Raw genomic sequence first — 16,670 nt, forward strand, 5'->3', positions numbered from 1 at the left:
GGCGTCTGCATCCCGCGCTGATATCACAGATCTGGATAAGGTTCGGGGAACCGTGTGGATCTGTTCACGGCTCGCGAAAACGCTGAGTGTCGCCTGTGGTTTTCCCTGAGTCTCCGGGACCAAACCTCGCTCGGAGCGGACGCCTTCTCACACCAGCCCGGGCTTCGAACGCTCCTTTATGCGTTTCCACCAGTCCCTCTGATTCCCCGTCTCCTGGACCGAATTCGGTCAGAACAGCACTCGGTAATTCTGGTGGCTCCCAGACGCCTGTCCGCATCATGGCTTCCGGACCAGCAAGCGCTACTGTCCGTCTCCCCGTGGGGACTCCCGCGAAGGGAGGACGCCCCTCCCCAGGCGGATGGGATAATCAGACATCCTCCGGAAATAAGCCATCGGCTGTGGGTCTGGCCGCTGAGCGGTTTCGATTAGGGGTTTCTGGGCTGCCGCATGATGTGGTCACCACGATTCAGAGTGCGCGGGCGCCCTCTACCGTTGCATCTTACGCTGCTAAATGGGCAGCTTTCCAGAAATGGTGCACAGAGCGGAATGTTCAAGCGCTCTCCTGCCAGCTGGCGGATGTCCTATCGTTTCTGCAGATATGGACGGACAGGGGCCTCGCATTCAGCACTATTAAAACATATGCTGCAGCTATCTCATCCTGTCACCAGGGTTTTGGTGATAGGTCTGTTTTCAATCATCCCCTCACAAAACGTTTTCTAAAAGGTGTCAGAAGGAACAGACCTGTGTCCCGTCCGCTAATTCCCCAGTGGGATCTAACGGTGGTTCTGCATGGCTTATCTGAAGCCCCATTTGAGCCCTTGGACCAGGTCTCACTCAAGTTCCTGTCACTCAAAACTGCCTTGCTGCTGGCATTGGCATCAGTCACGAGAGTGAGCGACCAAACCGCCCTCTTAGTGGCTCCCGCATGCCTCAGGATCCGGGCAGATGGTGGGTCTGCTGTTTTCTGCCCCAACCCAGCCTTTGTGCCCAAAAACATTAATGCTTCCTTCAAATCCAGGTCAATTTCATTGGCTGGACTTTTTCCTCCTCCCCATAATTCTGAGGAGGAGGCGGCTTCCCCTCTTCTCTGCCCGGTGCGCGCGCTCGCACGATATGTGTCACGCACTTCAGGGATTCGCCGCTCACAAAGCCTGTTTGTGCACTACAGGGAGTCTTCCCTTGGGCAAGTGCTGTTGGTCCAGCGCCTTTGACTCTGGCTATGTGACGCCATTTCACTCGCTTGCACATCATCGGGGCTGCATCCTCCTGAGACACTCAGGGCTCACTCAGCCAGAGGGATTTCCTCTTCTGTGGCGCCCCACAGTGGTGTGTCAATGGAAGTCATTTGTCAGGCTGCTTCATGGGCTTCACCCTGTTCCTTTACTCGTTATTATTTACGAGATGTGTCTTCAGGATCCATCACTCGTTCAGTGCTTGGACCTCAGCAGGCTGAGTGAACGCATTATGGCACCTCATCAGCCCTGCTTGAATGAATTTCATCCTCTTGTGGATGATATTTTTTAGTGGTGGCCCCACTCTTCTCTCTGGCTGCCTCAGCCTTTTAAGCCCTGGGCTGAGGCTGAGCTACCCCCACTAAAAGAAGACATGTTGGGTGTGTCCATTGGTTGAGCTAACCAGTGTGGCGTAAACCCATCCAGCTGCGCATTATTCCAATAGCAGCTAGCTTAAGGGCTAAGACTAGACGAAATAGAACGTTGGTTACGTATCGTAACCCCAGATTCTATGAGTCTAGTCGCAGCCCTTAAGCCACTTGGCCACACTGGTTCTGTTAGGACTAAGAGCCATCGGAGGTGAGCAGTGGAGTCGCTCCACTTATATAACCCACAAGGGGTGCCCACGTGGTGGGCGTACATTTAAGCTCTTCATGATTGGCTGATGCTGAGATCACCCTTCCAATAGCAGCTCGCTTAAGGGCTGCGACTAGACTCATAGAATCTGGGGTTACAATACGTAACCAACGTTCTGAAGGTTCGGTACGAATCACGGGGGGAGCGTGCTTTCTCTCATGCAGCCCCCAAACTCTGGAACACTCAGCCCCTCCATGTGTGTTTGACTCCCTCTGTCAGCAGATTCAAGTCGGCCCTTAAAACACACTTCTTCAGTGTTGCCTTCCCTCCGTGACACTTTGCATGAAAATCCAGCACCGGGTTTATTTTTCTTAGTTTAGTTTTTATGATTCAGTAGCTCGCTTTTAACACCTCACACCATCTTGTAGCTTTTTTGGCTTTATTTGTGCCATTTCAAATGGTTTTTATTATTCGTCTTTTATATTTTTTAGTAGGAAATTTCATCCCTGATAATTTATGCTATGCCTTTATGCATTTTATCTGATTTTCATGCTTTCATTGTGTTTTGTTGATTAGTTCAAGCATTTGGCTCTTTTATGTACAGCACTTTGGTTAGCTGCCATGCTATTTTGAAATGGTGCTTTATAAAGAAATTGGTATGGTATGGTATGGTACGGTATGTATGGTATGGTACGGTACGGTATGGTACGGTATGGTATATGTGAATATAGCCTGGCCACGTCCCCTAGAGTTCAGTTGTGGGACACAATCTACGGTTGTTTTTCAAACTGTCTCCACCTGCTATTGGACAGCAGTAGGACCAATCAGAGCAATGAACAAAACCATGTGCTCATCACTATGGAAGTCAGTCACCAGGGCAGTTCACCATACACTGAAGAAGAACCTCATGTCTCAAAGAAAAGCTCAAGTCTAAATCATCCAAAGTTCACTCCAAAGCCATCTGAATTCAGTGAGGTTCCTGAGCCAGTGACATCTTTGTAGTTTTTCTTCATCACATCACATTGATTAAGTTACACAGGACTACAGTAGATACCGCAGATAGTAGACCGTAGGTCATTCGTCACCTCTGCAGTAAGAGTGTTTAACTCCTCAGTTTAAGCTGTACTGGTACAATCCTGATTCACAATAACACCAATGCAATATTCAGTATGTGTTCAATGCTCGTGTAATACCGGATTTACATTGCATGTCCGTGTCTCTTGCAGTATGTTGCATAGTGTTGGAACCCAAGTTTTTTTCTTTTTATTTTCATGGTTTTAGTGGTCGAAGGTTCCAATACTAGATTACTGCCTATGTGTATGAATACATGTAACTTACCGTAGTTATTATTGTTTAAAGTGTTCTCTTAAGTGTTGATGCTGCTGTAAAATGTGAACTTCCCAACTGTGGGATCAATAAAGTATATTCTATTCTATTCTATTCTATTCTATTCTACATATTAAACTAGTTAAATCACGGGACTAAGTACATATTAAACTAGATAAACCACATGACTAACTACAAATTAAACTAGTAAAACTACTGGACTAAATACAGATTAAAATAGATAAACCACATGACTAACTACAAATTAAACTAGTAAAACTACTGGACTAAATTCAGATTAAACTGGATTAACCATGGGACTAAGTACAGATTAAACTAGTTAAACCACGGGACTGAGTACAGATTAAACTAGATAAACCACATGACTAACTACAAATTAAACTAGTTAAACTACTGGACTAAATACAGATTAAACTAGATAAACCACGGGACTAAATACAGATTAAACGAGATTAACCACAGGACTATGTACAGATTAAACTAGATAAACCACATGACTAACTACAAATTAAACTAGTTAAACTACTGGACTAAATACAGATTAAACTATTTAAACCATGGGACTAAATTCAGATTAAACTAGATAAACCACAGGAATAAATACAGATTAAACTAGATTAACCATGGGACTAAGTACAGATTAAACTAGTTAAACCACATGATTAACTACAAATTAAACTAGTTAAACTACTGGACTAAATACAGATTAAAATAAATAAACCACGGGAATAAATACAGATTAAACTAGATTAACCACAGGACTATGTACTGATTAAACTAGATAAACCACATGAATAACTACAAATTAAACTAGTTAAACTACTGGACTAAATACAGATTGAACTAGTTAAACCATGGGACTAAGTTCAGATTAAACTAGATAAACCACGGGAATAAATACAGATTAAACTAGATTAACCACAGGACAAAGTACAGATTAAACTAGATAAACCACATGACTAACTACAAATTAAACTAGTTAAACTACTGGAATAAATACAGATTAAACTAGATAAACAATGTAACTAAATACAGATTAAACTAGATAAACCATGGGACTGAGTACAGATTAAACTTGTTAAACCACGGGACTAAGTACGGATGAAAATAGATAAACCACATGACTTACTACAAATTAAACTAGTTAAAATACTGGACTAAATACAGATTACACTAGATTAACCACGGGACTAAGTACAGATTAAACTAGTTAAACTATTGGACTAAATACAGATTAAACTAATTAAACCATGGGACTAAATTCAGATGAAAATAAATAAACCACATGACTAACTACTAATTAAATTTGTTAAACTACTGGACTAAATACAGATTAAACTAGATTAACCACGGGACTAAGTACAGATTAAACTAGATAAACCACATGATTAACTACAAATTAAACTAGTTAAACTACTGGACTAAATAAAATATAATTAAAATATATAAACCATGGGACTAAGAACCGATTAAATTAGTTAAACCACGAGACTAAGTACAGATTAAGATAGTTAAACCACAGGACTAAGTACAGATTGACCTAGTTAAACCACAGGATTTAATACAGATTAAACTAGATAAACCACAGGACTAAGTACAGATTAAAATAGTTAAACCACAGGTCTAAGTACAGATTAAACTAGTTAAACCACCGGACTAAGTACAGATTAAACCAGCTAAACCACAGGACTAAGTACAGATTAAGATAGTTAAACCACAGGACTAAATACAGATTAAACGAGTTACACCATGGGACTAATTACAGATTAAACTAGTTGAACCACAGGACTAAATACAGATTAAACTAGCTAAACCACGGGATTACGTACAGATTAAACTAGATAAGCCATGGGACTAAGTACAGATTAAATTAGTTAAACCACAGGACTAAGTACAGATTAAAATAGTTAAACCACATGACTCAATACAGATTAAAATAGGTAAACCACATGACTAAGTACAGATTAAACTAGTTAAACCCCGGGACCAAGTACAGATTAAGCCAGTTAAACCACAGGACTAAGTACAGATTAAACTAGATAAACCACAGGACTAAGTACAGATTAAACTAGATAAACCACAGGACTAAGTACAGATTAAACTAGATAAACCACATGACTAACTACAAATTAAACTAGTTAAACTACTGGACTAAATACAGATTGAACTAGTTAAACCATGGGACTAAATTCAGATTAAACTAGATAAACCACAGGAATAAATACAGATTAAACTAGATTAACCACAGGACTAAGTACAGATTAAACTAGATAAACCACATGACTAACTACAAATTAAACTAGTTAAACTACTGGAATAAATACAGAATAAACTAGATAAACAATGTAACTAAATACAGATTAAACTAGATAAACCATGGGACTGAGTACAGATTAAACTTGTTAAACCACGGGACTAAGTACGGATGAAAATAGATAAACCACATGACTTACTACAAATTAAACTAGTTAAAATACTGGACTAAATACAGATTACACTAGATTAACCACGGGACTAAGTACAGATTAAACTAGTTAAACTATTGGACTAAATACAGATTAAACTAATTAAACCATGGGACTAAATTCAGATGAAAATAGATAAACCACATGACTAACTACTAATTAAATTTGTTAAACTACTGGACTAAATACAGATTAAACTAGATTAACCACGGGACTAAGTACAGATTAAACTAGATAAACCACATGATTAACTACAAATTAAACTAGTTAAACTACTGGACTAAATAAAATATTAATTAAAATATATAAACCATGGGACTAAGAACCGATTAAATTAGTTAAACCACGGGACTAAGTACAGATTAAGCTAGTTAAACCACAGGACTAAGTACGGATTCAACTAGTTAAACCACAGGATTTAATACAGATTAAACTAGATAAACCACAGGACTAAGTACAGATTAAAATAGTTAAACCACAGGACTAAGTAGATATTAAACTAGTTAAACACTGGGACTAAGTACAGATTAAAATAGTTAAACCACAGGACTAAGTACAGATTAAGATACTTAAAGCACAGGACTAAGTACAGATTACACGAGTTAAACCATGGGACTAATTACAGATTAAACTAGTTGAACCACAGGACTAAGTACAGATTAAGCTAGCTAAACCACGGGATTAAGTACAGATTAAACTAGATAAGCCACAGGACTAAGTACAGATTAAAATAGTTAAACCACAGGACAAAGTACAGATTAAACTAGTTAAACCATGGGACTAAGTACAGATTAAATTAGTTAAACCACAGGACTAAGTACAGATTAAAATAGTTAAACTACTGGACTAAATACAGATTAAAATAAATAAACCACGGGAATAAATACAGATTAAACTAGATTAACCACAGGACTATGTACTGATTAAACTAGATAAACCACATGAATAACTACAAATTAAACTAGTTAAACTACTGGACTAAATACAGATTGAACTAGTTAAACCATGGGATTAAGTTCAGATTAAACTAGATAAACCACGGGAATAAATACAGATTAAACTAGATTAACCACAGGACAAAGTACAGATTAAACTAGATAAACCACATGACTAACTACAAATTAAACTAGTTAAACTACTGGAATAAATACAGATTAAACTAGATAAACAATGTAACTAAATACAGATTAAACTAGATAAACCATGGGACTGAGTACAGATTAAACTTGTTAAACCACGGGACTAAGTACGGATGAAAATAGATAAACCACATGACTTACTACAAATTAAACTAGTTAAAATACTGGACTAAATACAGATTACACTAGATTAACCACGGGACTAAGTACAGATTAAACTAGTTAAACTATTGGACTAAATACAGATTAAACTAATTAAACCATGGGACTAAATTCAGATGAAAATAAATAAACCACAGGACTAACTACTAATTAAATTTGTTAAACTACTGGACTAAATACAGATTAAACTAGATTAACCACGGGACTAAGTACAGATTAAACTAGATAAACCACATGATTAACTACAAATTAAACTAGTTAAACTACTGGACTAAATAAAATATAATTAAAATATATAAACCATGGGACTAAGAACCGATTAAATTAGTTAAACCACGAGACTAAGTACAGATTAAGATAGTTAAACCACAGGACTGAGTACAGATTGAACTAGTTAAACCACAGGATTTAATACAGATTAAACTAGATAAACCACAGGACTAAGTACAGATTAAAATAGTTAAACCACAGGTCTAAGTACAGATTAAACTAGTTAAACCACCGGACTAAGTACAGATTAAACCAGCTAAACCACAGGACTAAGTACAGATTAAGATAGTTAAACCACAGGACTAAATACAGATTAAACGAGTTACACCATGGGACTAATTACAGATTAAACTAGTTGAACCACAGGACTAAATACAGATTAAGCTAGCTAAACCACGGGATCACGTACAGATTAAACTAGATAAGCCATGGGACTAAGTACAGATTAAATTAGTTAAACCACAGGACTAAGTACAGATTAAAATAGTTAAACCACATGACTCAATACAGATTAAAATAGGTAAACCACATGACTAAGTACAGATTAAACTAGTTAAAACCCGGGACCAAGTACAGATTAAGCCAGTTAAACCACAGGACTAAGTACAGATTAAACTAGATAAACCACAGGACTAAGTACAGATTAAGATAGTTAAACCACAGGACTAAATACAGATTAAACGAGTTACACCATGGGACTAATTACAGATTAAACTAGTTGAACCCAAGCCCCCACAATGCCGCTCAGAAAATGGTCCCATCCCGGAAGTAAGAAAAATTGCAGTTCCACCCTCATCCGCTGGGGGCTGGTGCCAGAAGCGAGCAAATCCTCATTGACTCCCATGTTAAAAATGCCGATTTCACAGCAGAAATAAACATGTTTACAGCCTGGTGCCAAAACATGTTTTTTGTCTAAATTATCTAGTTTATACTCATGACAACTCTGAGGGGGGTGAATTTTTTTCTCACTCTTCTGTTTAAGTGTATTGAAAGCCTAAAATTCTGTATAATTAATGAGCATCCAACACACGTGACCGCCGCCTCAGACCCACGTGACCACAGAGCTAGCTCCGTGGAAAGGCCTCAGTACAGCCTCGGTCTGGCTTGGAAACTGCTCCGGCATTTTGAGTCTCTGTGTTTGTGTATTCTTCTTTGGATATTATTGGTGCAATTGTTGGACAAAATGACTTGCAGTGGTATTAATTGCACTAATAGAGCGTCCAAGGAGTCTCCACTTCATTTTTTTCGGTAAGTTAAAATCTATATTCGTATTTTATGTCACTGCTACCTTTAAACTAGCTGAGTTTACCGAAGTAGCTAGCTAACTATCAGTTTAACATGTAGCATGTACTGTTTAACCATGAAATTTAAATGTAAAATACGGTAAAATAATTAATAGGGCATATTTAGATGGGTAATAGGGTAAAACCCAGTGCATTTAAGATAAAAATGGGTTGAAATATGACGGAGCGCTAAGAGGGAGACTTCTGTGTCCATTCTTCCATCCGGTAATCCCCAGCGGTCAGGCCGGGCAGCCTGGACGATCCGGCGCCTATTTGCTGCGCCTAGCTGCTGCGCGGTCTGACCGCTCGTGGAGTTTTTCATGTCTGACTTTAACCGCATCTAATACTGTATTACGGCGTGAGCGCAACAGCGACAACTTAATATCGATGTGTAAGCAGCCTGAGTGGTAGGGTGTTTTCATCTGAACCCTCCAGCAGGCTATGCTGCACTATTGACGTGTTAGCGCGCGGCGCTAACAACTTAGCAACGTGACATGTCTCTGAGAAAGCGTAAAACACGGACGCTTCTTCTGAAGCGGAAAATAACACCTCTTCTTAAGCAGAGCAGGATGTCGCCTCGGCTCGTTCACGGCCGAGCCGGACTGAGCTCGATAACATTGACCAAGCACAGCCACTGGGTCGTTGTAGCTGCCACCAGGCCTGCTGAAGGAACTCCAGCGGGTTTCATCAGACTCGTAAAGTTTCTTGTTTTTGCTGGGGATTTCTGTATTTTACCGCTCCCTCCTGCAGTCTTCCCCTATTAAAATTTAAAATGTGTAACTTTATGTATTGTGATGAATGACTAATATTCATGTTAAACTGAAACGTTAGGCATTTAGGGGGAAAAAACAAAATAATAAACATTATACAGATGTCAAATAAATCAAACTGTAATTAAACTATATATTTTCAAAGTCATATAGACAGCATGATGGTTTGTGTGATCCGCGCGGTTTCACTTACACCCCTTTAATGATCAGGCTGTTTTTTATTATTTTTATCAGCTGATAGCAGTTAAAATTATGGTAAAAAATACTTTTATCTGTTTTTGATAACTTAATGCCCAGGAAGAGCATCTTCCTGGGCATTAAATATAACCCAAATGTTTTATTATGAGCAGATCTGATGAAGGTTTAGACAAGCAGTCTGCAAAGTAAAACTTGTTTAGAGTCCAAACTCTTACTAAAGCTTTTGAAAAGAAAAAATGGTTGAATTTTGAGAAATATCCACAACAGGGGAGCGAGACCTCTGAAAAATGTATATTTTCTCTGAATTCATAGAATAATGTGAAGATTCTGGGAAAAGTTGGGATTCTGAGATTAAAACGTAAATCTTTCTAATCATAATTCTGGCAGTTTTTGTGTCCTTCTGCTGTGGAAAGTCGTGCAACATGAAGATACTGAGAAGATGCTTACAACCTGTATTTTTATTCCATCCATAAATAAAATCATGAGCTATTTTTTTAATCCAAATTTGATCCAAAGGGCCATCGTTGGTTCCAGACCCGTTCTAGAACATTCCTCTAATCTTAAAGTCATCATCAGTTTCTTCCTTTTAACAAATATTTATTTGTTCAAATATTTAATATTTATAACTGGAATATTTGTTCCTCCCTCTCCCACTGCAGTTAGTCCTGTCCTGCAACCCTGTTTTTGCAGCTTAGTGAAGCCAACCATCACTAACCGGGGGGTGGTTTTGGACCCAGAGATGCGGATGGACTCCCACATTAGCCAGGTGGTTAGATCCTGCTTTTCCCGGCTTCGCCAGCTACCAAAGATGAAGTCCATCCTGAAAGACGTGTCATATTTTCTCCCCAAGCTGGACCTGACCGTCATGTATCGGTCCAAAATAGTGTGATGATATTGTGTTTTTGTACATAACAGACTTTTTAACAGACAAATTTGTCGCATTCTCCTACACCTCTTCACGGGCTCGCCACAGTAAATATTCTATTTGGCAAGAGATAAACTTTATTGTATTTATCCTAGTGAATCTATAATTAAACGGGTAAACTAGTAGTAGCACATCCAACATCAAAGAAAGTAAAATGTTATTATCAGGAGAGGGAGAATGTTTAAGTGGTTAGCAGCAGTGTGCTAGCCGATGGCCCCCTCCATGAGGCCACCACAGCTCAACAGAACATCGTTGTAGCTTCTTCTGGGGAGAAAAACACTTAGAGAGAAAATAAAGTTAACAGCTGAAATAATACAGTTAAAGAGCAGATTGTAGAAGAAAGAAACCCCTGGGTTAAACTGGTCTGTCTACTGCATAATGCTGAACTCTAACATGTGTCCTAAGGGAAGGACCTGATTGGTGTCCAGAACCTGCTGAAGAAGCACCAGGCTCTGCAGGCTGAGATCACAGGTCATGAACCTCGCATCAAGGCTGTCACCCAGAAAGGAGAGACCATGGTGGAAGAAGGTAGAGCAGGTCTGGTCCTGACATGTTTCTGAGGTGTCTGCAGGTTCTGGCTCACTTTTTTTGGGTCCAGGTCACTTCGCTGGTGAGGAAGTGAAGACTAAACTGTGGGAGCTTCATGGACGTTGGGACACGCTGAAGGCCAAGGCGTCCCAGAGGAGGCAGGACCTGGAGGACTCTCTGCAGGCCAAACAGTACTTTGCGGATGCTAATGAGGCCGAGTCCTGGATGAGGGAGAAGGAGCCCATCGTTGGAAGTCCAGACTAAGGGAAAGACGAGGACTTGGCCGAGGTATGGAAGTCCCTTCCTGAGAAACTCCAATCGCTTTTCTTTGCTCTCTTTCCAGTCCTTCATAGTGTTTCTGTATTTGGCATTTCCTTCGGTTGTCTACCAGACGTCGTTGCTCGTTTAAGCGTCTCATGGGTTAGGAGTAGAAGTGCTGGCCTCGCACAGGAAGTGATGACAAACGTGTTCCCGTCGCTCTTATTTCAAACGGTTTACAAGCTGTGATGTGTGTTCCCGCTGCAGAGCAGCCATGACACGTGGCAGCCGGCAGAAGGCTCACGCTTTTCCACTAAACACCCGCAGAGCTACGTCTGCGGTGAACTGAGCAGGGTTTGTTTTACGGTGGCGGATCCGATTGGACCATCGCTGCGAGAAAGCTCCACTTGTGTCAGACGAGCTGAAGGTTCTGATGTTCTGCTCCACAGGCTCTCCTGAAGAAGCACGAGGCCCTGATGTCGGACCTGTCGGCTTACGGCAGCAGCATCCAGGCCCTGAAGGAGCAGGCCCAGTCCTGCAGGGTGAGTTCAGAATCCTCGGCCCGTCAGAACATTCTTATCCACCACGTTCTAACACCAGACCTGTTAACCCGACAGCAACAAGGTGATCAGCAGGTGCTTTTGTCCTGCAGGACCTGAAGGCCAATGAGTCCCGCCTGAGGGACATCAACAAGGTGGCATCTGAACTGGAGTCAGAAGGTCTGATGGCTGAGGAGGCTCCTATGGTTCAGGCTCAGGTGAGCGTCACCTGTCTGCAGCAGCTGGTCCCTCTCACTTCCTGGTTTAACTCTGCTCGTCTCTGTTTGTAGCAACAAGAACATCTGGGTTCTGCTCCTGGAAAGGTGCGTGTTGTCCTCCGCCTCCACCAGAACCAGACGTGGTGTTTATGTTACCACTCATTTGTTTGTTTACAGGATGAAGCCGACTCTAACACGGCGTCACCCTGGAAGGTGAGTTCATTCAGCTGATCAGAGGTCACCTCTGATGGCAGCAGTCACGGCCGACCGTGCTGACATCACACAGGAATTCAGGTGACCCGGCAGGCACCAGGTTTTGGTGAAAGTGGGGACATGTCAGCTGGTTGCCATGGCTAGTTATCTTTATGCATCTGTATGACTGCTGACTGGTGTGTGTTTCCTGTGACCTTTGACCTCAGACCGTACGGTTGGGCGTTCAGACGACGGCTAACTTTAATTCCATCAAGGTAAGAGGAAGCTCTTCCCTTCCTGTCTGAGCGATCCGTCTCCAGGTTTCTTCGTCCGGCGTCCAGCCCGCTGGCGTCCACCTTCATCTCACCTTCATCTCATCTCACTTCATTTATAGTGCAATACTTTCACATTATCATTTTCCCACACTTCTGTATACCTGTATTTTGTTGTTTTTCAATAAAGAATGACAAATTATTTAAGTTTGGTTTTTGTTGCACACAAATATATATCTGTAAAAAATATCTACAAAGCTAATGTTTACATAACAAGTATGATTGGGTTTTGCAATACGGCACTCAAGTTTATTTTAGTAAGATTTTCAAACCAAGTAAAGTTAGTAAAGAACACATTTCTATTGTCTGCTAAGAAACTGTTGGGATTTAAAATGGGCCTGTTGTACAAATAACTTGTAAATGATTATTCCTCACTTTTGTCTTAACCAAAGAAATTCAAGTAATTGAGCAAAAACATTTATTTTTAACACTACAGTTTATAAAACAGGGCGCAAAGTGTCGGCACATGTATGTATGTCGATGGTCCGCCCCAACCAAACCAAGAGACACAGACGTCAGGGAGGCCAAGGTTGTCTCTGCAGCTCTCTGGGCACCACGCCTCACTCAGCTGTCTCCAATGATCCAAATGGCTATGGAGGAAAAAATAACAGGTTTGGCCTAGCTGTTTAAAGTACAAAACCATTCATGAAGTGGTCAAGACAAGTACTTGGAACTTACACGCTGCGTTGTGTAGCTGACGTTGGAGACACACAGGCTGCCATGGTGACCTTTTAATAGATCTAAGAAAAAAATGTAATAAAAGAATGAAACTTAAAAACTCCCAGACCTCATGTCATATTTACTCATCAGCTATGGCTGATTTGTTTGGATCACAGTGAGTTACACTAATTCTAATATATTTTTATTTCTATTATACATACATACTTTTTAACTGTTATTTTCACATGACTGTTATCAGGCTCTCTTGTTCTGGTTCTGATGATAACTCTGTGTCTTCCAGTAAGTTATCTTGTGCTTACTTCATCTGTATAATGTCTCTTTACTTTTGGTAAATTGTACTGAGTCCAGAATAAAGGCTAGTTGGCTGTACAAGATACAAACAAGTATTACGTTTTGGAAATATATGAAACACCGCCAGCATCTGTTAGAGCCTGTGGCGGGGTGCTGAGGGCCGGCTCCAGCCCAGGAATGAGCTCTACACGCCGGCCGGGAGGGTTTGAAACACCGCCATCCTCTCCTCTGCTGGCTGTAAATTCTGTTATGGTTACCGGTGCTTGTGTTGCAATGTGAAACGCTTGGTCTCAGATTTTGTAAGAAAGATAATAAAATGTCCCCCCAAAATACGACTTAAATATATTTTCTCTTCATGATACATTTAATGGCTGGTGCGACTCAGGAGTGATAGCGCCAAAAAAACTACTGAAAACTTGCTCAAAGCAAAATGTTTTCATTACGGAAATAAATTATAAACTTACCGATTTAAAACTTTTTTAATACAGGTACTTCTCACGAACAGGCGCAGAAAACCTCCACCTAAACTCCGTGTAAGGTTCAGGTCGATGGGTGTTCCAGTTAGCTCCGGTTGGGTTGAAGCTAGGTGGCTACATCCGTTAGCTCGGCTCCCACCTCCGCTTTAGCTTTGGGTTAGCCAGGGTTAGCTTCAGGTTAGCTCGTAGCTAGTTCGCCTGGGTGTCGTCACTCGAGCCCAGCCTTACAGCCACACCCTCAGCGCCTCCTCTCTTCCCTTTTATGGAATTGTCTGGGCTGGACGGAACCTGTGACACGGTCAAAATGGCGGTGGTGGACACCTCCCATTATGGACAGATAACGTGAAATTGAAGCCTATGGAATCGAATTGTCCAGTATATGTACAGTCTATGGTTGAACCACAGGACTAAATACAGATTAAGCTAGCTAAACCACGGGATTACGTACAGATTAAACTAGATAAGCCATGGGACTAAGTACAGATTAAATTAGTTAAACCACAGGACTAAGTACAGATTAAAATAGTTAAACCACATGACTCAATACAGATTAAAATAGGTAAACCACATGACTAAGTACAGATTAAACTAGTTAAACCCCGGGACCAAGTACAGATTAAGCCAGTTAAACCACAGGACTAAGTACAGATTAAACTAGATAAACCACAGGACTAAGTACAGATTAAACTAGATAAACCACAGGACTAAGTACAGATTAAACTAGATAAACCACATGACTAACTACAAATTAAACTAGTTAAACTACTGGACTAAATACAGATTGAACTAGTTAAACCATGGGACTAAATTCAGATTAAACTAGATAAACCACGGGAATAAATACAGATTAAACTAGATTAACCACAGGACTAAGAACAGATTAAACGAGATAAACCACAGGACTAAGTACAGATTAAACTAGATAAACCACATGACTAACTACAAATTAAACTAGTTAAACTACTGGACTAAATACAGATTGAACTAGTTAAACCATGGGACTAAATTCAGATTAAACTAGATAAACCACGGGAATAAATACAGATTAAACTAGATTAACCACAGGACTAAGTACAGATTAAACTAGATAAACCACATGACTAACTACAAATTAAACTAGTTAAACTACTGGAATAAATACAGATTAAACTAGATAAACAATGTAACTAAATACAGATTAAACTAGATAAACCATGGGACTGAGTACAGATTAAACTTGTTAAACCACGGGACTAAGTACGGATGAAAATAGATAAACCACATGACTTACTACAAATTAAACTAGTTAAAATACTGGACTAAATACAGATTACACTAGATTAACCACGGGACTAAGTACAGATTAAACTAGTTAAACTATTGGACTAAATACAGATTAAACTAATTAAACCATGGGACTAAATTCAGATGAAAATAGATAAACCACATGACTAACTACTAATTAAATTTGTTAAACTACTGGACTAAATACAGATTAAACTAGATTAACCACGGGACTAAGTACAGATTAAACTAGATAAACCACATGATTAACTACAAATTAAACTAGTTAAACTACTGGACTAAATAAAATATTAATTAAAATATATAAACCATGGGACTAAGAACCGATTAAATTAGTTAAACCACGGGACTAAGTACAGATTAAGCTAGTTAAACCACAGGACTAAGTACGGATTCAACTAGTTAAACCACAGGATTTAATACAGATTAAACTAGATAAACCACAGGACTAAGTACAGATTAAAATAGTTAAACCACAGGACTAAGTAGATATTAAACTAGTTAAACACTGGGACTAAGTACAGATTAAAATAGTTAAACCACAGGACTAAGTACAGATTAAGATACTTAAAGCACAGGACTAAGTACAGATTACACGAGTTAAACCATGGGACTAATTACAGATTAAACTAGTTGAACCACAGGACTAAGTACAGATTAAGCTAGCTAAACCACGGGATTAAGTACAGATTAAACTAGATAAGCCACAGGACTAAGTACAGATTAAAATAGTTAAACCACAGGACAAAGTACAGATTAAACTAGTTAAACCATGGGACTAAGTACAGATTAAATTAGTTAAACCACAGGACTAAGTACAGATTAAAATAGTTAAACTACTGGACTAAATACAGATTAAAATAAATAAACCACGGGAATAAATACAGATTAAACTAGATTAACCACAGGACTATGTACTGATTAAACTAGATAAACCACATGAATAACTACAAATTAAACTAGTTAAACTACTGGACTAAATACAGATTGAACTAGTTAAACCATGGGATTAAGTTCAGATTAAACTAGATAAACCACGGGAATAAATACAGATTAAACTAGATTAACCACAGGACAAAGTACAGATTAAACTAGATAAACCACATGACTAACTACAAATTAAACTCGTTAAACTACTGGAATAAAAACAGATTAAACTAGATAAACAATGTAACTAAATACAGATTAAACTAGATAAACCATGGGACTGAGTACAGATTAAACTTGTTAAACCACGGGACTAAGTACGGATGAAAATAGATAAACCACATGACTTACTACAAATTAAACTAGTTAAAATACTGGACTAAATACAGATTACACTAGATTAACCACGGGACTAAGTACAGATTAAACTAGTTAAACTATTGGACTAAATACAGATTAAACTAATTAAACCATGGGACTAAATTCAGATGAAAATAAATAAACCACATGACTAACTACTAATTAAATTTGTTAAACTACTGGACTAAATACAGATTAAACTAGATTAACCACGGGA

The 16,670-nt window shown here is 39.3% G+C and overlaps 2 protein-coding genes and 1 long non-coding RNA gene across 5 annotated transcripts in view; 2 read left to right on the top strand and 1 right to left on the bottom strand.

Annotated features, from left to right (window-relative positions):
• sorcs3a (sortilin related VPS10 domain containing receptor 3a) overlaps positions 1 to 16,670 on the top strand; it is a 314,356-nt gene that overhangs the window by 188,355 nt on the left and 109,331 nt on the right. The gene's annotated exons all lie outside the window — the stretch shown is intronic.
• Positions 10,966 to 12,576, top strand: LOC139070284 (spectrin alpha chain, non-erythrocytic 1-like). 2 transcript variants are annotated; one of them, XM_070552122.1, is made up of 6 exons: positions 10,966 to 11,183; positions 11,603 to 11,695; positions 11,806 to 11,910; positions 11,983 to 12,015; positions 12,088 to 12,123; positions 12,330 to 12,576. In XM_070552122.1, exons 2-6 carry the CDS (start codon positions 11,630 to 11,632, stop codon positions 12,405 to 12,407), a joined length of 318 nt encoding a protein of 105 aa, XP_070408223.1. In that variant the 5' UTR covers positions 10,966 to 11,183; positions 11,603 to 11,629; the 3' UTR covers positions 12,408 to 12,576. The 2 variants fall into 2 exon arrangements, with proteins under 2 accessions (XP_070408223.1, XP_070408222.1); XM_070552121.1 differs by having other exon boundaries at positions 11,983 to 12,123.
• On the bottom strand, positions 12,839 to 14,100 carry LOC139070285 (uncharacterized). Its single transcript, XR_011520827.1, has 3 exons — positions 13,871 to 14,100; positions 13,113 to 13,174; positions 12,839 to 13,024 (listed from the first exon to the last, which is right to left on the bottom strand). It is a non-coding gene; the product is annotated as an uncharacterized lncRNA (long non-coding RNA).

The sequence above is a fragment of the Nothobranchius furzeri genome, chromosome 6 (genome assembly GCF_043380555.1).
Source record: "Nothobranchius furzeri strain GRZ-AD chromosome 6, NfurGRZ-RIMD1, whole genome shotgun sequence".
Lineage (NCBI taxonomy): Eukaryota > Metazoa > Chordata > Actinopteri > Cyprinodontiformes > Nothobranchiidae > Nothobranchius > Nothobranchius furzeri.

Coding starts and splice junctions, on each gene's coding strand:
- LOC139070284 (XM_070552121.1), top strand. CDS start 11,630: ATGTCGGACCTGTCGGCTTACGGCAGCAGCATCCAGGCCCTGAAGGAG. Junction 11,696..11,805: donor AGCAGGCCCAGTCCTGCAGG/GTGAGTTCAGAA, acceptor TTTGTCCTGCAG/GACCTGAAGGCCAATGAGTC. Junction 12,124..12,329: donor ACACGGCGTCACCCTGGAAG/GTGAGTTCATTC, acceptor CTTTGACCTCAG/ACCGTACGGTTGGGCGTTCA.